The sequence below is a fragment of the Xiphias gladius genome, chromosome 21 (genome assembly GCF_016859285.1).
Source record: "Xiphias gladius isolate SHS-SW01 ecotype Sanya breed wild chromosome 21, ASM1685928v1, whole genome shotgun sequence".
Classification (NCBI taxonomy): domain Eukaryota; kingdom Metazoa; phylum Chordata; class Actinopteri; order Istiophoriformes; family Xiphiidae; genus Xiphias; species Xiphias gladius.
This window is the reverse complement of record NC_053420.1, coordinates 31409998-31433922: the sequence shown is the minus strand read 5'-3', so window position 1 is coordinate 31433922 and position 23925 is coordinate 31409998. Positions and strand designations below refer to the sequence as shown.

At 38.8% G+C, this 23925-nt stretch overlaps 1 protein-coding gene across 5 annotated transcripts; it reads left to right on the top strand.

The window, feature by feature from the left end:
• The first annotated feature begins 726 nt into the window (after nucleotides 1-726).
• Nucleotides 727-23130, top strand: usp48 (ubiquitin specific peptidase 48). 5 transcript variants are annotated; one of them, XM_040115987.1, is made up of 29 exons: nucleotides 727-867; nucleotides 1355-1492; nucleotides 2027-2147; nucleotides 2322-2463; nucleotides 2812-2939; nucleotides 3404-3528; nucleotides 5479-5587; nucleotides 6644-6777; nucleotides 6982-7067; nucleotides 7434-7613; nucleotides 7851-7988; nucleotides 8844-8993; nucleotides 9497-9697; nucleotides 10442-10553; nucleotides 10861-11003; nucleotides 14116-14190; nucleotides 14361-14485; nucleotides 14795-14917; nucleotides 15283-15344; nucleotides 15656-15766; nucleotides 16541-16671; nucleotides 17168-17274; nucleotides 17387-17494; nucleotides 19409-19492; nucleotides 20004-20186; nucleotides 20277-20402; nucleotides 20556-20604; nucleotides 20715-20741; nucleotides 22368-23130. In XM_040115987.1, exons 2-29 carry the CDS (start codon nucleotides 1359-1361, stop codon nucleotides 22388-22390), a joined length of 3237 nt encoding a protein of 1078 aa, XP_039971921.1. In that variant the 5' UTR covers nucleotides 727-867; nucleotides 1355-1358; the 3' UTR covers nucleotides 22391-23130. The 5 variants fall into 5 exon arrangements, with proteins under 5 accessions (XP_039971921.1, XP_039971922.1, XP_039971923.1 ...); XM_040115988.1 differs by lacking the exon at nucleotides 727-867 and adding an exon at nucleotides 927-1054; XM_040115989.1 differs by lacking the exons at nucleotides 727-867; nucleotides 19409-19492 and having other exon boundaries at nucleotides 1065-1492.
• Nucleotides 23131-23925: the final 795 nt, after the last annotated feature.

Genomic DNA, 23925 nt, shown 5'->3' with positions numbered 1-23925 from the left:
GGGACCAAAAGCAAAAGTTGTTAAACCACCTTCCTCTTTGTTAAGGACGGATACTATTTTATGCAAATGTATACACTGACCATTAAAATTTAGAGAAAAAAATTATTTGAATTATTAAAATAAATACATGTTACAAAGCATCACTTGAATTAAAATAAAGTGAGGAACCTAACTTCATATTTTAATGTGCTCATGTCCTGTTTATTATACAGCTTCTGGCTAGATATCTGTGTTACACCATGAATCATTAATATTCAACAACATAGTCACTAACTTTGAAAGGAGCATCCCACGTTCTTTGACTTTTATCAAATTTTATCATGACCCATACAAACTTAAACTTTGGCTTTCTCTAGAATTATACATAAACAGCTTACTGAAACTGGACAGCTCCACTTCAGGTTAAGCAGGATTTAATATGAACTGTGATTTTTCAGTCAGGTTTGATACTAAAGACATAGGTAGTATTAACATACAGACAAGACTTGAATAGAACTTTTCATAATAAAAGTAAATGAAAAGAAATAAATTTGTGGAAAAACATATTTAATGTAATAACAATAATTTCCTTCTTAAAACCACAGAAGGCTTTGAAATGTCATTAACGTTAATCGGGACGTTAAAGAAGCCTTTGAAGGCAGTGCCCGCACATATCACCGATGTATTTAAGAGGCATACAGTATATCCGTACATCCCCCCCAGTCACAACAAAGAGACGTAGTCTACGTCACTTGTTGACGTCGTGTTGATTTTGAGCGGAGAAATAATATATTTATAAACTGACGCAAGGGCGCTAAATCTAAAATAAACCGTGAATAAAATGTGAAAATACATAAATATTTTGCTGAACAGCTGCACGCATGAAAGGTTAGATAATATTTGACCTTAACACAATAAAGTCGTTACGTTAGCGCCAGGTAGCGTTTAATGGAAAGTGCAGGGAAAATGACTTGCTAACACTGCCGGTCGAGCTAGCTACATTTTAGCTAGCTAGCTAACGTTAGCACAAGGGTAGTCCTTACTTCTGACGTTACCCTGCAAATACTGTTTGTCGGTATACATTGTATTTCATTGCTCTATGTGTTGTTTAGATGTGGTGTGATAGGCTCACTTTTCAAGTTCAGTAGAGTAGTGGGGGGCTACTAAGCTAATATTAATTGGCTAGGTTAAGTAGCAACACATAGCTAACGGGAGGTTGCTTCGTAAGAACCAAGCTATGACCTGCAGGAACTTATTTAGCTCCCGTTAGCCGGCTATGTTAGCATTCCTAGAAACAGTTTTGCTAACCTTGGGCCATTGCATTCTTCCTTCATCGACATATATATCTGACTGTGTGGTTAACGTTACATCGTAGGATTATGGCGCCCCGCATACAACTGGAGAAAGCGGCTTGGCGTTGGGTGGAAACGGTGAAACCAGAAGAAATCAGACAGGAGCATATTGAGCTAGCATATCGCGTCAATCTACTGGCCTGCAAGAGAGGAGCCTGCAGGTACGATGTTAATATTTCTGAAAAACATGTCTCTGTTGTGCTAGCGTTTACCAGTAAAATACCATTAGCAGAAGTTAAATTTGATTTTAAAATTGAGGGCTTAATGGCTAGCCAAGCAGATAGATGCTAATGTGCATCAAAGTCTGATTTGTTTCCTTGCTTGTGGACAAGTTTTCATAGTTTTTAAAACTGCTCTGTTGACTTTGTATGAAAAATCACGATGATTCTATTCACTCTTCAATTCGACATACCGCAAAATAGCTCTAATATACAGGATGGTAGGCAGTAGGCATCCCAGTGAGCACTAATTCCAGCAGCTAGATGTTACTGAACTTTATATTTGCTCTGTGCCTTCTAGCTGCATATTTAAGGCTAAATCCAAAGGGTTTGTAGCTTTGAAAATAGATCATCGATTCATACATGGGTTTTGGTTTTACTTTTGTTTCCACTTAATAGTGAGTGTTTGCAGTTGGATGTTACTTCTGAAGTTGGAAGCGGGACAGCAAGGTTAATGATCATGACTTCCTTTTGCAGGAGGAACTGCAAAGGGAATCCCAACTGTCTTGTGGGTATTGGTGAACAGGCGTGGCTGGGGGAGATAGATGAAAATGCTTTCCACAATATCGATGACCCAAATTCAGAGCGTCGAGACAAGGTATTTCTTTCATTGGGTGCACATACTGCAAATTGTTTACTCACGAGTCTTTTTTTCCTTTGATCACCAATCTATTGTTGGTGGACAGCTGAAGTCCTTAGGATGTTATCATAAGACCGGAGCTAGAAGAATATGTAATGAGGCAGGTGATTGTATCTCTCTCTCTGTCTCCAGAACACATTTGTTGGCCTGACCAACCTGGGTGCAACATGTTACGTCAACACATTCCTGCAAGTGTGGTTCCACAACCTGGAGCTGCGTAGGAGCCTTTATCAGTGCCTCAATTCCCGAGCACAGGAACACAACATTGAGTCTGGTACAACTAAAAACTAAACTGGGCTAGCAAATTAACAGGGGCAATAATTACTGTCTTGTTGAAAGTAATAACAATAAACTAAACATCGCCATGTTGTTAATCTTTAATTAATTTGTTTGCACAGGGGAACTGGAAATTTTTAATATTTTCTGATATAATTTACCTTTATTGTTGTTTAAAATGATCTGACAGAAGAGAAGGCCCATTTACATGTCGACTAGTGTTCAAGCATGACTGAGGCCATCATCAAACTGTAAACTTGTACTTTGATTGCTCTGTAGGTTTTTATCTTTTAATAAAAGATGAACACATTTCATCCCTTCAGACAGACGTCTCTGTCTTTTTCAGATTACGAGCCTCAGTCCATCTGTGAGCATCTGCAGTATCTGTTTGCACTCCTGCAGAACAGCAACAGAAAGTACATCGATCCTTCAGGGCTTGTTAAAGCACTGGGCCTGGACACAGGACAGCAGCAGGTAAATCCCTACATGAAACCTGCCAAATTATCAAAACTTTAACTAAGAAATATATGGCTAGTATCATAGTTTGAAAAAGATGATTGTGAATATGTATTTTACAAAGGTCCCATTTTGTGGGTTTTCCCTCATTGTGAGAATTGTGTTCAGAATTTTCTCACTCAGGTCTCTGTAGAGCTGTGCATTAAATCACCTCCGTACGTACTCTGAAAATAATAACCAACAAAAGTTCCCAGAAACCAAAGTTATACAAAGAAATTTGACCAACTGTCAAATTATTAGAATTTTTTTGTTAAATTTTCTGTTGATCTGTTGATTCTGTTAAGGCGATTAATCAACTTTTAGTTACAGGATTACGCAGCAGAATTAACACACAGACTAGGAGTGCCAGCATGTTTATAATGGTTAGGTAGTGGCGATTTGGTTTCTTTACAGACCACTAAATTCAAACCTTTAATTTTCAGGATGCCCAGGAGTTTTCAAAGCTTTTCTTGTCTCTACTGGAGGACACGCTGTCCAAGCAAAAGAACCCTAACCTGCAGAATGTCATCCAGCGGCAGTTCTGTGGACAGTTCTCCTACGTTACTGTGTAAGACCACTCAATACTCAAACCTGACAAAAGTTTGTATTTCAGTGAAAAACTGTCATATGATAAAGTGCTGGACATGAGAATTCCTCAAAATGTCACGATTTGTATTTCATTAACTGTGCTATCAATAAGTGTGGAAGGATGTTTCAGATTATTCTGCGATCACCCTGTGAATTCTTCCAAGTTTTTGTCTGTGAAGTCTAATCTACTGTGCTGGATCTATGTCAAAACTATCTTCTGTGTGTTTTGTCCATGTCATGTAGAACTCTTCTTTGCTGGTGTATAAATTAGACCCTAGTCTATCTCCTTGGCCTCCTCAAAAGAATACAAGCTGAACTTCAGTTGTGAGTGCAGTGTCTGACCTTGGCACATAACTGTGACAACAGTATTGGTTAGCCTTCCTGTTACACATAAAAATAAGTAAACAATTCTTTGGATAAAGGACATTTACTTTTGAATGTGTTACAAGTTCCTTTTTAAACTGTCATATATAGGGATGTACGTGATTAGTCGACTAAATGATTAAATGCTGCTACCCTCGCTAGTTGGCACGAGAAATACTAGTCAGTTAAACTAATTATTAATATTTTATTAATGTACAATGTACAACTATTGCATCAAAGCTGTTATGCAGCCGCCTGCCACTAGCTGGGGCTGCAGCCCCAACAGACAGCAACCCCCCTCTCCTCATTCTTGTGCCCGGATGTAGTAAACATGCAAGGTGGAAAGTGGGGCAGAAGACATCTCGTAAAAACAGATGTCGCGGTTTGGCAGTATTTTGATCTAGAAAATAAAAATAAGGTTGTATGTAGGATGTGTCAGAATAAACTGGCATATAACCACTCGACCTGAGCTATGCACAACCAAATTCAGCACAGGCATGTGGAGGTTAAGAAAGAAGGCTGCTGGTGCTAGCACTGCTAACGTTAGCCACACTTGGCAAACCAATATGACATGCAGTGTCCACAGTTTCATAATGAACGGGAAATATCTTTACACTTCTCATAATAACATAAAACATCGTTAACCTAATGTTTTACGCCATTGGTTCATTGTCGAGCTGTATGCAGCGCATTGATTCACTCAGCCTCTCCTTGCCTCGCTCTCTCTCTCTCTCTTTCACAAACACATTGACAACGGACCATGTGTCATAGTTGGGTTGGCCAGCAAAGATATCCCACCGCATCGGTGGGCCGCTGGACCGTCAGGAGCGCGCACGCACGCACGCACGCACACACACACACACACACACACACACACACACACACACTCGACTAGTCAAATAGTCTAAATTTAAATTCCCGATAGGGAAATTAGTCGATAGGAACGTCCTTAGTCATATAATTGATTTGTTATGTCAGAGAATGCAATAATGTCAAATACAGGAACATAGGCTTTTGCAGAGGTGAAGTTTTGTGGTTGCTCAGAGAGATGACTGTTTTTCTTTCTTAAGGACATTTTTAAAAAGTCATGCGGCCTGGGGCTGTAACACTTTTATCGGATGTTGTGCCAGTCACAGGTGAGATTAGGTTTAACAGCCATTTACTTAACATTCTTGAGACAGATGGAAGCCTTGTTGTTGTCATGTTAATGAAGCAAGCTAGATACCAGGCATTTTTATAAGGCTTGCTTTAGCGAATGTAAAGTTCATGTTTTTTATCAGTCATCATTTGGATTGGGACCAGAATCTTGCAGCGGCACACTGATATTTTTTTGGCTGACTTGAATTTTATAAGAAGAGTGGGAATGACTTTTAGTATTAAGCCGGAAAAAGTGGAAGTTAAGGACTCTACACATATTACATTGAAATCAATCAAATTGGCATTGTGTTAGATAACTCATCAGTAATGCAAAAATGACTCCATTCACAAAATCATTTTAGACCATACAAAGAGCCATTTTCTAGAGTGCTGTGGTAGAATCTGTTGTCTTGGTTTGGCTGTTCTCCAGGTGTAACGAGTGTGGACGATCATCTGCTCTGCCATCCCGATTCTATGAGCTGGAGCTGAACATCCAGGGCCACAAGAACCTCACCGAGTGCGTCACAGAGTTCCTGAAGGTAACTTTTATTCGCTACCACACTGAATGTCTTCATATCTACTACAGTAAATCATATTTGGGATATGTGTATTTTGAAACGTTGAGTTTGTGAACACTTAATATCACAATAAAGGAGAAACGTGCAGCATTGGACACATAAAACATTAATCCACACACAAATAGAACTTGTGTCTGTTTAGAAAGCCTGCCAAATAATAATGTGTTTTGAGATAATGTGAGAAAAAAGTTGTCATGAACGGAAAGGGATTTTTTGCTAAAAAGTTATTTGGATCAGCAGAGCTGCAGGATTAATCGAAATACAATCAGGATCTCGCTTCTGGCCTTTAAGCGATCTCATGTTTATGTTATGACAATCGTGCCATGTTGGCATTAGTGAGCAGATCCATTGCATTCAGACAAACGCACCTAATTTCTCTTTAACAAATGTGCTTAATTCCTCGTGAGAAACTGTGTAAAGCAAGAGGGGGGAATGACAATGATGTAAATAAACCTGTCCTGTGTAATGAGAGGCAGCAAAGTAAAATGCGGTGAAAGAAAATGCTCTTTAGAAAAAACTAAAATATGTTAGTTCTATTAACCCAGTGACGGTGAGGAAAAACTAATACATTTATATGTCCCGTGCTCTGACAAAAACAGTCTGTTTCATGTTGTAATTTTAAATGTTAAGATGCAGCCTAGGCAGAAATGTGAAAAATGCATCATTTAAGGCCACTGCAGATTTATGATCAAGCTGAACCTTGGAATCATACATAGGCCTTGTTTTATCAGTAAAGACTTTATCATGGCAGAAAACACGTGTAGTTGATAAATCTTGAATTTAGCATTTTATGCAGTTGTATATGAGCTGCCTGTTTTTTTTTTTTGTTTGTTTGTTTTTTTTTCTTTTTTAAGGGTATATTGATTATATTGCTTTTTCCCTAAGAATTGTAGGAGAAAATTGTGAACTGAGTTCTGAATGGAAAATATATATTTTTTTGTTACTGCTTATGATAATGTCTTGACATGTATTTGTGCGTGTTCTTTTCAAAAACGTTATCCCTTCTCCACCTTGCAGGAGGAGAAGCTGGATGGGGAGAACCGCTACTTCTGTGAGAGCTGTCAGAGTAAACAAAGTGCCACCCGTAGGATAAAACTGCACAGCCTTCCTCCAACCCTCAACCTGCAGCTCATGCGCTTTGTCTTCGATAGGTCAGCCATCACTTTGTAGTGCACTGTGTAAAAACACGTTGCATTAATAAAATACATTATATCACTTTGGAAAGACAGTATTTTTTTCTTATTAAATTAAAGTTCAAAGACTAAAAGCAATTTATTTTGCTGGTTTTAGTTCAAGTACTAGGTTTATGTTAGTTTGAGAGCAGAGGCTTTAGTGAACTGTGCTGTCTTCTGCAGACAAACAGGCCACAAGAAGAAGTTGAACACTTTTATCAGTTTTCCAGAGCAGCTGGACATGGGGCCTTTCCTGGAAGGAAAACCAGGTATTAGTAGTATGCATCTCTGTGACACACACATTCTGCACTCTCCCATGCCAATCATTGCACACTGGTATATGTCAGCTATATAGAAGAAATAAAAATACATATAGTCCCCTTTTTATCGATTTCAATTTAAAGGGCTAAAACCAAATAATTTGAATTCAGAGAGCAAGAAAGAAATTTGCAATGGTCCTTTGAGTAAAAAAAAAAAAAAAGCAGACATGGTCAATAGTGTCAAAGCAGGGTACCCTCATATAGGTGATGGATTATATCAAGTTCACTGCTTGCTAAATCTGACATTTTTTGTTGATGGCTTTAAAAACTAAACATGTTGATATTGATGCATGTTTGGACCGACTGTTTCTCCAGACCAGAGGTGTGTTTATGAACTGAATGCAGTGCTCATCCATCGGGGTATCAGTGCTTACTCAGGCCACTACATTGCCCACGTGAAGGATGCTCGTACTGGCGACTGGTACAAATTCAATGATGAAGAAATTGAGAAAATGGAAGGCAAGAAGCTGCAGCTTGGAATAGAGGAGGACATTGGTAAGTAGTACTGAATCTACACTGAACGGTTGCACCTTCCTGAAATCCATGGATACCTTTTTATGTAGTGTTATGTTGTAGGTAACAGTCTTATTGTTATCCAGTATTACTTGTAATGTAGAATATTTTTTCTTTTTTCTTCATTTTTGAGAAGGAAATGACCAGATAGTCATGTCTGTAAACATATACACTTTCTAAAAGTTGTTGCTCTTCCTTCTTGGTCTTCTTGGTCCCTAGCTGAGACAGTGAAGTCCCAGACACGAAAGCCAAAGTGCAGTAAAGGTTACCACTGCTCCAGAAATGCTTACATGCTGGTGTATAAGGTCCAGGAAGAGGAGAGCTCAGATCCCTCAAGGACCAATGTCGAGGTGCCAGGTGAGTAGTGGAATTTTAAGTAATTCCACATCTCACAAGTGTGCTGTGTGTCATAATTCCTTGACCCAATCAATTATTTGTATGCATCAAGGAATTAAGAATGCCTTGAGAAAAGTCTTTTAATCATTAAAACACAACCTACTGCTACGGGCTGGGCCATACGGTCAAAAAATAAAATCTAGATTATTTTTTATTAAGCTTGGGACATGCAAGACCAAAACATATTTGAAACATCCTATATATTTGTTTTTTAGGACTTGGTGTGCATTATAGTTGAGCAAGGATAATAAATGACCTGAACCATTTGCAAAGTTGTCATCATTATGCATTTTAAAAAAATACAGGTTATCCCATACAATTATAGACCACCATTCTCCACTTTAATAGTCAGGTAGGGGCAGACTGAACAAAGTAGAATCTCCAAGCTTTTCATACCTCAATACCTTGTTAACAAACACAAACCAAGAGTGAACATTAGTGCGAAGAATCATTTTTCAGTCTGTCTTACTCACAGATGCAAACATTAAATTCATGAGATAGTCAGAGGCAGCTAGCCACCTGAAGTCAGGAGGCACCTGAAGTCACAATAGTGCCATAGGCTGCAGCATGTCACAGTTTACGGGACTGTTGTGACTCACAACAGTTAATGTAGCCAGCTATCATCTATATTACTTTTTGACTAAAAGTAACCTTTTTGTGCAAATTGTAATAACTTGATTTTCATGATGTAAACATTTTATACATTGCGCAAAAGCAAATTGGAATCACTCAAATTAATTGAATTTATCGCCCAGCCCTACCTACATCCGTGTTGCCTTGTCTAATGGTTTCTTTTATCTCTATCCTTGCTCCCAGCCTTCCTTCAGAGGTTGGTGGACCAAGACAACCATAAATTTGAGGAGTGGTGTAGTGAAATGGCAGACATGAGAAAACAGAGCGTGGATAAGGGCAAGGCCAAGCATGAGGAGGTGAAAGAACTCTACAAGCTTTTACCCACAAAAGATGGTCAGTAAAAACATTCTCTAATCACCCACAGTCTTAACAGAAACACTAAAGAGTTTAAATGTTTGTTGTCACCTTCAGTGCAAAACACTAAAAAGGTTTACTCACACTATAGACAGTGTAATAAAGGGCCAGTCAAAGTTATGGAGGGCATTGCTTAACTTGTACAACAGATTCCCTGCCTGTAGTATTACTGCTAGTGCTCCACAACACTCTACCAAACCAGAAGGATTTGTGATTTTTGCAATGCAAATACTGTATCTCGATGTTGTCTGTTAGAATGATATTAACAGTTTCCAGCTACAAAAAGAGTTACTTGTTAATTGGAAATTAGTAGCTATGTTTCATTCATTTCCATACTTAACATGCATTTTTACATGGGTGTATAAGGGATAATATCCAGAGAGTCAGTTGTTAATCACAGGGGAAGCTGTGATTTAAGGAATAAAAGTCAGAGGTCCTGTGTCTCTCTGTGTTTGATGCGCTCCTCTGCTTTCTCTCTTCAGGCGAGCCGTATGAGTTTATCCCCCTGGACTGGCTGAAGAAGTGGCTGGATGACTCCACTGCCACAAAAGAAATCGACAACTCCCTTTTCCTATGTTCTCACGGCAAACTACACCCAGACAAGGTGGGAGATTCCAAGAGGGTTTCTCTGCAAGCTGCACAGCTCCTCTATGAGCGCTACAGCGGAGGACCGAGACTGGACAGTAAGTCTTATAAAGGGTGTGGTTTCTTCTCAGATCATGGGCAAAACTGAATTTTAGTACGTCTAATTCAATACTTACATGGAAGTACAGTATGTACCACAATTATCAATTTACTATTTTAAAATACTAAAAAGAATTCTGAAAATCATCAAATGAAATATGTGCTCATGTACTCAACTTTGCATAGCTTTAAGCAATCAGGACATAAACTAAACCAAACCAAAACATGTCAGGGAATATCCACAGCCTGTCCAATTTTTTTATCAAAGCTCTTTGTCATTTTAGAAAATAAATCAGGCTGCTTGATCTTCTGACAACAGTGAAGTATTAGGGGTTCATTTATACTATAACCCGATAAGAAGGTTGGCTGCTAAATTATGCAAAAATTATGTTAAACTGAGAGGGAGGAATGGTTAAAGAAGGAGCAGCCACAGCAAACTGAACTGGTTAGTTGAAAAACAAATTTTTGATGATCTTGATTGATCAATTTCTTAACTGTGAATTAATCAGTCACTGAAAAAGCATTCATCAGTTTACTGGAATATAATGAATGCAAACCATGGTTGGATTTACTTGCCATTATTTCTGGCATTTAAGTAAATAGACTTGTTTGAAGTTAGATGAGAAACTTTGTGCTCGAAGTACATCTCACTCTCTAGAAATGTCTCTTTTCATAACTGCTCCTAAAACCACAATGTTTGTCCCCTACATTTTTACATATCGCAGTTTTGTGTATTTGTTCAGACTCCTCTTTGTGTAGGGAGTGTGTTAGCCAGCGATGCAGAGTGCTGCGGCTGAAGAACCAGCTCAATGAAGACTACAAGGAAGTCTCCAACCTGGTCAAACGCACTCTCAGGTATATACACTCAGGATAAGTGTTAGGTTAGGTTAATGGATTATAGTGTTGTGCGTCAAGTCAAGTTTAGATCAAATGATATTTTAATTATGCCATTCTTTTGTGTTGCAGCTGCCAATAGTGATTAATGATACAGCAAAGAGAAATAGGTATATAAATATGAACAAAGTAAATTAGGGGTTTGTCAGAACCAATTTTCCTCTATAAGACAAAACCTAAGCCCTCAAGGGGGCGATACACAATTGTACTCTAATGTAATTATGGGTATTTATCACTTTGTGTGTGCACATGTATGTGTGTGTCTCAGTGGTGAGGGCTACTGGGTGGGCAAAGCATCTCTGCGTAGCTGGAGGCAGTTGGCTTTGGAACAGCTGGAGGAGGATGAACATGAAACGAAATACAGCAATGGCCAGACCAATGGACAGGGACCACACATCAACAACAGCAAAGGTAGGAGGAATGGACCTAATTTTGTTTCTCCTTCTGTGTCTGTTAAGCCATGGTGGCTCTTGCAGTTCTTATCTTTCAACAAAACTGGAAATGTACAAATTGTGTACAAGAGATTTTCTGCTTTTCATTGCATCATTGTAAATTGAATTTATTAGGCTTTGGAAATATTGGTTAGGAAAAAACAAAAAACTGGTAACTTACAATGGGCATTTGTCATTGTTTTTGACTGTTGGGCCAAGGTTTCTAATTATTTCGAAAAATTACTGGGTGTTTTTACAACCTACGATCATGTCTAAAAAGAAATTACTCACGTTGGTATGAATGACACCTCACTCAAACAGTCAGAAATTTTAAAACCCGATTTTATCTGTCTTCTGAACTCACTCAAAAACTCTGGGAAGTGTGTTTTATCTCTGGTCCCCTCCCTTCTTTTAACAGAGGCATTGGGCGTTTTAGCCGACTGCTCAGTCTCCATGCTCCAGTCAGCCTGCACTTCACAGAACTTTGTGTTTATTGAAAATTTTAACCCCTTCTGGTGGTGCACGTCCTTTTTTAACAAAGATGGAATTCACCACAGCTTCGAGGGCAGCGTGCATTGTCAGTTAACATTCGTCATACTATCAACACTGCCACTGGTGATGTGCTTTAGTTGATGTGATTAAGGAAATGGGCAACCCTTTCACAGAGGACAGCAACAGGATAGCATCCTCAGAGAGGATGGGCCAAGAGCAGTACAAACTCTTTTTTTTGCAGAGAGGATGCAGGGCACGGAACCCATCACTGCCCCTTTTAAAGAGGAAAAAGCTACAATGAAAGGACTGTCCAAGACAAAACCTACTGAAAAATCATTGAAACATGGACACTGCACTGTTTTCCATACTCCATGTTGCTTGTCAAACCCATGATGGGAATGGTGAACACTTCTTCAAACACAAAAATCAGGCCTACCCCCAATCACTCTCCCTTCATGGTGGACTATGCTTGGGAAACAATGCTGATCTATTAAGTTGCCTAGAAAACAGTATAAGCAGTGCCCCAGACAGTGAGATGCAAATACTAGATGAGTCAGCAGTCATCAACATGCTGAAACCAGGCGCAGCTTAAACAGTGACTTTTCCGCCAAGATCTTCACACCTTATAGCAAAGAGAAACTTGAAATGCATAACTTGAAACATATTGCCCCTAGCACACACGAAGAGGCAATTACAAGGATGATACTACATGTGGTGGATGTTGAAGGAAAGGGATTTAAAAAGATCACCCAGTACACACAGATGTTGTGGTCCTAGCCATTGCACACGTGTCAGAGCTGGACATTAAGGAGCTGTGGGTGGCATTTGGAACTGGCAAGAACTACAGATACTGACACAGTATCTGTATTTGCAAACAAGCAAGAAGACGGCATGGAATGCTGATGACATGGCAACAGAGGCCTTCATGGCTCTCCCAAAGACTCCGAAAAGCATTCCAGAGATCATTTCTGTTGCGGAGCGCTTCACAGTTCTCCTCTACAATTGTACCAAAAGCCAATCCACTATTGATCAAGCTCGTCTTAAGTTGTTCACAAAGAAAGGAAGAGGAATGGAGCAAATCCCACCAACTAAGGATGCACTGGTGCAGCACTTCAAAAGTGACTGGGGTTGGTTGGACCGCAGCAATTGGAGACCACAGGCAAGCCAACAACTCTTCCACAGGCAAGCCAGTCCATCATTGAACTCCTAAGTTTTCTGGCTGCAAGAAAGGCTGCCAGGGGCATTACAAATGAAAAATCATCTCCTTAAGGTACACAGCTCTGTGTCAATGTGGAGGAGACTGTGAAGGAGACAGTGAAGAATAGGTTCGACAACAACAACAACAAAACAATTCAAATACATATGCTTCTGAAATAAGTTTTCTTTTTTTTTTTTTTTTGATAAGTAAATCTTTGTTTGACACATTCTTTTTAAGCTAAGTTGTCGTGGCCATATTGAATATTGTTCTAGTCTTTACTAAGACTGTCAAACAATATTCTAAATTCAATTATACAATAATAAAACTAGTTTGAGAAGAGTTTTGCTTTGAGACATGGTACATTATCCTGCTGGAAGTAGCTAATAGAAGGTGGTTAAATCGTGGACATAAAGGGATGCACATGGTCAACAATACTCAGATAGGCTGGGGCAGACAAACCATGATTGATTGGTATTAAGAGGGCAACAGTTTGTCAAGAAAACATTCCCCACACCATTACACCACCAACACCAGTCTGGACTCTTGACACAAGGCAGGCTGGATCCATGGATTCATGCTGATGATACCAAATTCTGTCCTTACCATCTGCTGCCTCAGCATAAATCCAGATACATCAGACCAGGCTACATTTTTCCAGTCTTCAACTGTCCAGTGTTGGTGAGCCTGTGCCTGCTGCAGCCTCAGATTTCTGTTCTTGGATGATAGGAGTGGAACCCGACATGGTCTTCTGCAGTTGTAGCCCACCCGTCTCAAGGTCGGACGAGTTGTTTTTTCTGAAATGCTTTTTTTGCTAACCACAGTTGTAAAGAGTGGTTTCTGAGTTACCGTAGTCTATCTGTCAGCTCCAACCAGTCTGGCCATTCACCTCTGACCTCTCTTATCAACAAGACGTTTCCGACTGCAGAACTGTTGCTCACTGGATGTTTTTTGTTTTCGACATCATTCTGAGTAAACTCTAGATACTGTTGTGTGTGTGAAAATCCCAGGAGATCAGCAGTTTCAGAAACACTCAAACCAGCTCATCTGGCACCAATAATCGTGCCACGGTCAAAGTTACTGAGATTACAGTTTTTCCCCCTATTCTGATGTTTGATGTGAACTTTTAACTAAAGCTCCTGGCCTGTATCTGCAGGATTTTATGCATTGCATTGCTGCCAAATGATTGGCTGATTGATTAATTGCATGAATAAACAGGTATACAGGTGTTCCTAATAAATTGCTCCATGAGTGCATATCTCTCATATTATTAAGGATATTCAGACACTAGCTGATTTAACATTATGCCCCACTGAATCAATCTGGTTGGCGTTCTTGTATTTTAGTTATAAATTTAACAAACAACTCCTGAGTGTTAACATCTTGGTGAATTTTTTGATTTTAGAGTTCGGCCCAGAGCTCTCAGAGGGCAACGAGGACGAGATGAAGACTTTCAATGAAGACATTGTCTGCAGTCATGGTACTTTCCACTCATCAGCATCTACAGTGATCTGAGCAAAACCTTTGACAATGACATTGTATCATTTTTATACAAGCTAATGTTTACTGTTACCATTGCCATTACATAGGCACCCATAGTTCAATCTTTGATACGCTTGGTCTAAATATTTATGTTTGTTCCTGCTGTAGGGGGTCTGAGTATTCTGGAGACTGAACGGAAGCTGGTATCCTCTGAAGTTTGGACCAAGCTAAGGGCATACTTCTCCAAAGCCCCAGAATTCACCCAAAACCAAGAACCCTGTCAGCAGTGCCTGGTGAGTGGACATTGACAAACTATCCAGTGGTGCACTAAACTGATCCATTGCTTACGATCTTTCATTTTTAATTTTCTTTTTTGTTATTACCCCTTCATCTGCATTATTTTAGGTTAACTACAACAGGTATTTAGGCTCTTTTGCTACACTTTAAGCCCTAAATATGGATGTAACGTGGAACTGAAAGTTGTAGTCATACAGCGAAAAGACACACTAATGGGTCATGGCATCCACAGTTAGTTGCTATGTTGAATTAATTTGAACCACGTGGTAAGTTGTTGAATTAAAACATTTCCTTGTTGTGTTTAGACTTTAGAGCAGGAGGAAAAGGACAATGAAGCGGTCAGTAAGATGATGGCACTGGACCAGAAGAACCAGCTTCTCAACCTCTTCCATGAGAAGAATCGGCCAACACTCACCAAGTGGCCTCAGGTAGACACAAGGACAAGCACGAAATTGTCATCTGCCCGAGTCAAGTAACCTCCTCATATCAATAACTTTATTGAAAAAAAACTAGATGAGAATGATACCTGTGGGAAAGTTGTAATTCAGCAGCTGCAAAATGGAAATGACATTCATCAGAATTTCCATAAAGAATGGAACAAATACGGTTCAGTAACTAGAAAGTGTGTGTGTGTGTGTGTGTGTGTGTGTGTGTGTGTGTGTGTGTGTGTGTGTGTGTGTGTGTGTGTGTGTGTGTGTGTGTGTGTGTGTGTAATAAGCTGTCATGACAGATAATAAAGCACTATGATTCTGGTGGGTGAATACAGTAAATCTTCTCTGGTTTGTCTCTCTAGGGAACAGATGTACTTTACATAGTCCCTCTGTTTTTTGTGGATGAGTGGAGAAAATTCATCAGGTATGTTTGTTTCAACAGTGAAATGAGCAAAATGATATTCCTGTGTTTGTTATCAAATTATGAGAATAAAATCTGAATTTATGCACTAAAGAACAGGGGCAGCCGTAATAAAAAAAAGAGTTTCCCTGAATATTAGATGTGCGTCATTAGTAATGACTAAAACTGATTGTAATTTATATAGTTTGCATTTAAGGTTGACCCTTTCATTTCTGAGTTGGCCAGTCCCTAATCATATTGAATAGGACTGCCCGTAAAATTGCATGTCAATACATCAAATGGTATTTTTTTTCTCCCATTTGTGTGTTTTCCAGGAGGCCCACAAAATCCTCTCCAGTGTCTAATGTGGGCAACACTCTGCTGCTCTGCCCCCATGGAGGCTTCATGTTCACCTACGACTCCCTGATCAATGGAGATGCACAACAGTGAGTTCGGCTTATTTAAAGGTGCCTTGTGGAGTTTTCTTGTAAACAAACAAAAGTTATGTATACAGTCCATGTTACTCACTTCCTCATAAAACATCTGCAATGCCATTTTTAAAATGTATTTTAAATACTTCATTTATCACATCAATGTGTACTAGCTTACCCATTGGAGTAGTGTCAAACCATTGGCAGGAATGTGTATCGTGTCACCCACATGTATGTGCACGTGCATGAGCATCCTCGTGCGTATGTTCAAGAAAAGCAAAACAAGGACTCACTCATAGAAAAACAGCTTCATAGCGCTACTAGAGGTCAAAACTCCACAGGGCCCCTTTAAGTGACAAGCATGTGTTTTTAACCCTCAAAAAATCCCCAGAACATTTTAGATAAATTATTTTGCCATCACATTACACTTATGACAGGAAGAAAAAACTGGAACAGCAGTTAAATACTTCTGTCCATTACTGCCAATACTAATACTAAACCCTAAACTCAGTGAGGCAGTATTGGCCTTGTGTTCATGCTTCATGCATACACTTAGTCCATTCATTTACTTTCTTTAGCTACTCTTGCGCATATCGGAACAACCAGACTAACTCAGCTGTTGTGTTAATTTAGCAATGGTCAAGTCAAATCTGAATGAAAAAAGATTAGCAGCTTTTAATTTAACTAGGGAAGTTGCATTAATAAATTGAATTTATATGAAGACCTGACCAGAAGTCTTACTGATTGGATGCTGCTGTGGTCTCATGTTGTGCTGTTTTTCCTGCACAGTATAGCTCTGCTTTGGCCCAACGAATGGGAAGTGATCAGCAGACTCTTCATTGTGGACCAGCCAATCTCCATCCACTGCTTCAAACAAACCACACCAAGTGGTCCCACCACCCAGTACACCACTCAGCCTGGTAAGACTGCAAAGTTATCAAAAAAGGTTCAACTCAAATATTTACAGCTCAGTTTTACAATGTATATTGCAATGCACTTTTTTAATATACTTAAAAGTAATATTCCAGTCTTAATCACTTTAAAAAAAAAAAAAATAGAACACTCACTTCCTGTAGGCTTAAATGGTGGCTTTAAAAAGTTTGTCTCCTCTTTCTTTGTGAAGGCCAGCAGCTATAGTGACCTTGGATTAACAGCTTTTATAAAGGATTCAAATAGTGACTGTTTTACATTGACAGAAAGTATCAAAATATCCATAGAACTTGAATAAATTGATTTATACAGGTTGAATTGTTTGATAAATTTATGTGGGCGTTTTGAAGTTTTAAAGCCACTTTGTAACACTCCTACGGTTTGATACTACAAAAATATTGGATAGAATGTTGTGTTGACCTACTTTGGCTTCTTAACACCCTTGATTCATTTGATATTAATGTGGGCGTGTGTTTATGTGTTCAGATTTATGTTGGGAGTGCAGAGAGAGCTTCCTTTTCCAGCAGCAGAGGGACCTCAGAGAATATACCCAAGCGACCATCTATATCCGCAAAGTCATCGAAGACAAGAGGGTATGACAAAAAGGACAACTGTATTTGTCACATAATGTCAAAATGTGATTCACAGATTGTTCGTTGTTGGCATTGTCTTTAACTTTGTGTTTTCACATTGTCCTCCGCATAGATGATAAAGGAGGCAGCTCCGGAGATGAATGCCAGCAGCTCCGAGGCAGAGGAGGAGAAAGAAGAACATTTGAAGGTGGATGGAGAGAAAGACCCAGACTTCAGCCAGGTAAGTTCACCATGCTGTGGCAGTAAATTAAAGGGTGACACCGCACAGACAGTATCCACTGACTGCAACCAGCAGTTTTAACAGGAGCACCAGAGCGAGGTACTGTAACAGTAGTTAAGGCACCCAAATACTCCCTGTAAGAAAATCAAACCTAGACACTGAGCCCTGTAGAGGGTCCAGGGACTGTTCACCATGTGGTTATCTGTGATTTATCTAAAATATCACATGAGTGATTGTGTTGCTCCGCAGAGAAATATCTGCTTTTCCTTGCTGGTTAACTTCCTTTGTTTACATATTTTTTGGAAGTACATAGAGTGAAAGAACTTAAATCATCAATGTTCTCCATCTATCTTTGTTGCTGTTTTACTTCAGCCATTGTTTTTTCTCTCATCACAATTTTTGTAGTTTCCTTTGGTTACATTTATGTGCTAACGTGTGCAGTGTGAATAAATGAAAACAAAGCTAAGTAATAATAATACTTGCAGGACTGATGAGTATCAGTAGTCCATTAACAGTAAGATTACCAGTAGACAGTAAAAGCGGTAGAAAAAAGAAAAGTAGCAGTACACCAAAGTTACCTTTAGGGATGGGAATTGATAAGATTTTATTGTTACCAATGCCATCATCGATACTGCTTATCGGTCCGATTCTTTATCAGTTCATTTAATGATTCCCCATCAATTTTCTGTGTGGGGAAAAAAGTAGGCCTACACAGGTTTTCAGTGTCAGCGCAACAGTTTTATTATCTCTGAGTCTGTCATCATCTAAAATGGATGAAATGAGAGAACATTTGTACAGCATTTGTATTCATTTAGGTTTTCTTAGTCAAAGGAAAAATGTGCTAAGCCTGCCTGCGGGGTGCTAATGTTATTATAACCTAAGATATTCACCCTTGGTAATGGACGTGCCTCTGGGTTGGGAAGCAGTGGTGCTTGTGCGTAGAGGGTCACATACATGGCATTCCTGGAATTTAAGCCCATGTTGCATAGACAGATGTTTCAGCATATTGCTGATGTTTCTGCCCTTATTAAAAATTACCATTTTATAGACTTTACAACTAGCACTGCTGTCATCTTTCTTCGTTAAATGAACACCCAGTGCTCACACTACAATCCTCGCTCCTTTAAAAACAGTTTGGTCCATCTGTTGGTTTAAGAATAAGTAGACCTATACAGAACAGATTGAGATTTAAACAAACAATATTTATTGAAGAATATTTTCTATACAATCTTAAGATAAGTGAATATTAACATTAATATAAATAAGAAATTGTAGAAAATATGAAATGTAGAAAATACTAATTATAAAACTGAGGTTTGGCTCTGCTACCTGGTAATTAATCCAGTCCTTATAATATTATACAATTAGCTTTAGCTATACAATGTAAGCATAAACCCAGAGACTATGGCTTTATTATTAATTAGCTACATTCAAACTGGCTCCCCCAGATTTCCTTTTACACATTTTCAAATATACTATAAAATACTATTTATACTAATGCTTGGCTGAATACTTCATGGTTATTATTTACTGAGAGATGTGCATCCATATTGCCCAGTATATGCCCAGCTAAACATTTTAAATTCAGTATTTAACCAATGGTCAATGTCCATCCATTACTTTCCATCTTGTATTAGTCAAGAGTTGTAACTGAACCTTGACTGAGAGACTAGAAAATCATTGTCTTGTTTTAAAATTATGTAAGCCTATGAGGAGTGCCATCATGCCCATATAGTGTCTGGACTGCTCCCCACAGAGGTTGCCGCTGGAAGGTGAGAGTTTCATTTCATGCATATGAATGCATGTTCATGCGCAACGCAGTTATCTTTTCTGAGCTGCAGTGTATAAACACCTTTGCCCGTTGGCGTTTATCAAACGTAATAAATAGTTGTATTTCACTCTCACTTTTGACAGGCACAAAGTACCAGAACACAGCCATGGAAGTGGCTGTCAAGCAAGCAAGACACAGACAGACCAGGAGATGCTCTGCCCAGCGAGGTTAGCGAGACAGACAGACTAGAGAGAGATGCACTGCAAGCTAGCACATCAACTTAATGTTACTGTTATTTGCTGACATCAAACCTTGAGAGGAGAGAACACAAGTTTACCTGATTGCTGTTCCCGTAGTTCACTCTCATGGTGCCTTTTTCTCTCTTTGACACCCAGTTTCACATGAGGGGGAGGCAGGGCCTTTGCGGGCCCATACGCAAATTGTGTTGTGAGCGTATAGGGCCACCTGGCTCTGACAGTCAGAAAAAAACATGTTGGCATCGATAAAAGGATTTGATAAGCTTGGAGGCATACGATCCCGATGGTTCAGACAATTTGGAACTGGTTCTCAGCTGGAACCGGTTCTTCATTCCCATCCCTAATTACCTTGATGTTCAGTCATTATTGATTTTAGCTAACCCATGAAAGTTAGGCACCTATTGGTGTTGGCAAAGTTGAGGAATAGCGGTATCATCTGTTGATAGCCATAGCAGCAAATAATCACATTGCTTTCTTTCAGTCACAAGATGGTGCAAAGCGACTAAAGCTGTGTGACAACAGCGCAGCATCAGCAGCTGCTGTTTCCGTGACCAACATGACCAAATTAGGTGGAATCAGGAGAAGTACCCGGCACAGAAAACTCAGAGGAGAGAAAGCACTCATTGTTTCAGCTAATCAGACACTTAAAGAGCTGAAAATACAGGTGAGGGCTCCAAATTGCAATATAAAATGCTGCACGTAATAAGTAATCTGTATACATAAAACTAACTTCACTGTGTTTGTGACCCTGTAGATTATGCACGCCTTCTCTGTGGCTCCTTTTGACCAGAACCTTTCCATTGATGGAAAAAGTCTGACAGACGACTCAGCCACACTCGGCAGTCTGGGCGTCATTCCAGAGAGCATCATCTGTCTAAAGGTACATCCTACTTTGATGTCCTGGTGGCTGGATCTGTGCATAGAAATCTTACATACAGTAGCTTTAATCTTGACTTCTCATGAATTCATCTTGATGGTAATTACAGGCATTTTCCTTATTATACATAACATTCATTCAATTGTTTCCTCACAGGCTGATGAGCCAATAGCAGACTATGCTGCAATGGATGATGTCTATCAGGGTAAGTGGCATTATCTTCCCCTCCACTATAGCTGCTAAATTTACCTTGATTTAAAAAAGCCAAATTATGATAATGCTGTTCTTATATGGACTCATCTCCTTCTTTCAAAGTGAGAATGCCTGAAGAGGGATTTAAAGGTGAGTAGACTTTTTCTTCATTTGTTTTGAAAAGAATTTTATTTTCTTTATTATGTAGGAAGTAAACATCTCTTAAATGTCTACAGCGATGTGTGAAAGAACTGAGAACCGGGAATTAGGACACAGAATGCAGGAAACTAATGAGCACTACACCTTTAGCATAGCATTGTTACACGCATCTTGCATCATTGTAAAATTTCCAATGAACACTTACATTTATTTGACTTTATTTTTAAAGCTTAGTATTGAAGATACATACTTTTTGGGTACTGACTGAACTGTGTCGGTATAGCTGAGTTTTGACAACTGTTAAGCACTGAAAGTAGACCAAATGCTTGACCAGACTGCTATCTTGTTTACTTTTTCTTTATCAACTGTTTAGGAATTACAGCCATTTTTATACATATTCCCTCATTTTCAGAGGCTCAAAAGTAACTGGACAATTGACATTGATCAGTTAAGTGGTCAGGTGTGGCCTGTTCGCTCGTTATTTCATGACAAATTAAGCAGATAAAAGGTCTGGAGTTGATTCCAAGTGTTGAATATGCATTCGGTAGCTGTGCATGGGAACTCTCAATATGCGGCCCAAAGAGGTGTCGATGCAAATGAAGGAGGCCATCATTAGGCTGAAAAAACAAAACAAAAAAAAAGAAGGAATGCACTGGCGAGCTCAGCTACACCAAAAGGCCTAGAAGACCACGGAAGACAACTACAGCGGATGATAACAGTATTCTTTCCTTGTTGAAGAAAACATCACAACAACATCAAGCCAGGTCAAGAACATTCTCGAAGAGGTAGGCGTACCATTGTCAAAGTCTACAATCAAGAAAAGCCTTCATGAATGTAAATACAGAGGGTTTCCAACAGGTGCTAACTGCTGGTAACACTCGAGAACAGAAAGGCCAGAGTAGACTTTGCCAGAAAACATCTAAAAAAGCACAGTACAGATGGATAATGACCCAAAACATACTGCAAAAGCAACCCAAGAGATTCTCAAGGCAAAGCAATGGAATATTCTTCAATGGCCAAGTCACTCACCTGACCTCAACCCAACTGAACACGCCTTTCACTTACTGAAGACAAAACTGAGTGCAGAACGACCCACAAACAAGCAGCAACTGAGGGCACCTGCAGTAAAGGCCTGGCAAAGCATCTCAATGGAGAACAAAGTATTGCCTATGAAGGACTTTCATCCAAGTATTAAAAATAATCCCTATATTTATAATTATGTTGGTTTGTCCAATTACTTCTGAGCCTCTGAAAATGAGGGACTATGTATAAAAATGGCTGTAATTCCTAAATTGTTAATACAATATTTTTGTTAAACCCCTTGAATTAGAGCTGAAAGTCTACACTTCAACCACATCTCGATGGCTTTGTTTCAAATCCATCGTGGTGGTGTACAGAGGCAAAATTACACAAATTGTGTCACTCTCCAAATACATATGGACCTAACTGTAAATCAGAGTTTTGATAGTGTATTGGGTGGCCATCTTTTTTCACTTTGTTGGGGATTTTTTTGTTTTGATTTTTTTTTGTTATTTTGTTTGTTTTCGTTTTTTTTATTTTTTGGTGGTAAGCGTGTTTTACTTCTGATTCAGTCTAATAATTTGTGTCACTCCGCAGGCACTGGGCTTCTCGGGCACTGAAGAAAGCTGTGCTGCAGCTATGCTTGAAATGGACAGATGACAGAAATTTAAAAAAAAAAAAAAAAGCTTGAATTTGTCAAGTGTCCATATATAAATAAGTGCTTTAATTTGTTTTTTGTTTTTTTTTTTTGTTTTTGTTTTTTTTACATTTTGAGTAGGCTTTCTTTAATAAAACTGTGACTATGTTGCAAAGCCACTGTTTTTCTCTGCATAAGGTTAGCTGGCCTTTGATATTTAAAGTTCCTAATCATTCTGAAGGACTCTGTGGTAGTGCTTCTGCCTGACTAATAGAAACATATTGAGAAAGCTAAGTGGATCTATTGTATTCTGAGGCTTGTCTTCAGTTAAATCCTACTGTTACTTATGAAAACGGGCTTTGTTTTTGACTATTTTAAATTATGGCAGAAGAAAAATTAAAGAAAACATTCTCTCTTTCCATTATGTGGAAGCTTGTGTTCTCACTGCACAGTTTTTCAGGTTTGTCAAAAGAATGCACGAGTAACTGTTAAGTATTACAAATATAACTGCTCTTTAATGTTAGAACATTTATTACCTCTACAGCAAATCTATATCCATAATACTCCATGTGGCATTTAGAGATACATAGCTACACGGTATGTATAGAGGCTGACTCCTGCAGGCGTTTCAGCAGTGCAAACCTTGTGAGTTGGAAGTGAGAAACAGAATGCAAGCAGTGTAATGTCCTGTTCTTTTCACAGTGATTTCTTATGGACAATAAAGTTATTTTCAAAACACTGTCCTAACATACTTGTAATTAATAGATTCAACTAATTGCCAGTTGAAATGTGGGATTGGTGGTATATTGTTTATTAGAGTAACTCACTGGAGTTAGGATTATTTCAGTCACTTGAAAATCAAAACCTTATGCAACATCTAGTGAAGATTAGTTGCCTTTTTTTGGTTTAGTCATGAAGTAGTCACTGTGACAACAGACTTTGCTGAAACTAATTTTCATGTATTAAGCTGTCTAGATAAAGGACCGGAAAGGCTGGTAGTTTTGATAAAATCAAACCAAACGCATAACTGTCATCCTCTTCAAACAACAAGGAAAGGCACAGCTGTGCAATCGAAATTCTCTCCTTACCTAGTACCATCTGCTGACCCTAAGGTGTTTACTGTAGATACAGTACGATCAGTTGTCATTTTTGACGTTTACCTGAAATATTTTAAATTCCAAATTGCAATAAAATTGTCTATAGGACATCCAACACTGAGAAAATTAGTGACAACATGAATAGGAAGTTCTTCATTAAGCTTAAGGTGTTCATTTGTTATGTCTCGAACCTCATATTTGGTTTGGTTTTATTTTGTCATATGACAACCTACACATAACACTTTTGTACTTCAATTTGACTACATTGATTTTCTGTTATTTTAAAATATGTATGAACAGGTTTTTAATATTTGCTTTGGAGAATTTTTTAGATAGCAAAATTACCATTAGCTGCTGTATTATTATACTCAACCACTTAAGGAACCAGTGACGGCAACGTGTTGGTTGAACCCAGTGTCTG

Excerpts from the sequence above, each read along its gene's own strand:
- usp48 (XM_040115987.1), top strand. The coding sequence starts at position 1,359 with ATGGCGCCCCGCATACAACTGGAGAAAGCGGCTTGGCGTTGGGTGGAA. Across the intron at positions 14,191-14,360 it reads AGACATTGTCTGCAGTCATG|GGGGTCTGAGTATTCTGGAG; the intron begins GTACTTTCCACT and ends TTCCTGCTGTAG. Across the intron at positions 19,493-20,003 it reads GAGATGCTCTGCCCAGCGAG|TCACAAGATGGTGCAAAGCG; the intron begins GTTAGCGAGACA and ends GCTTTCTTTCAG.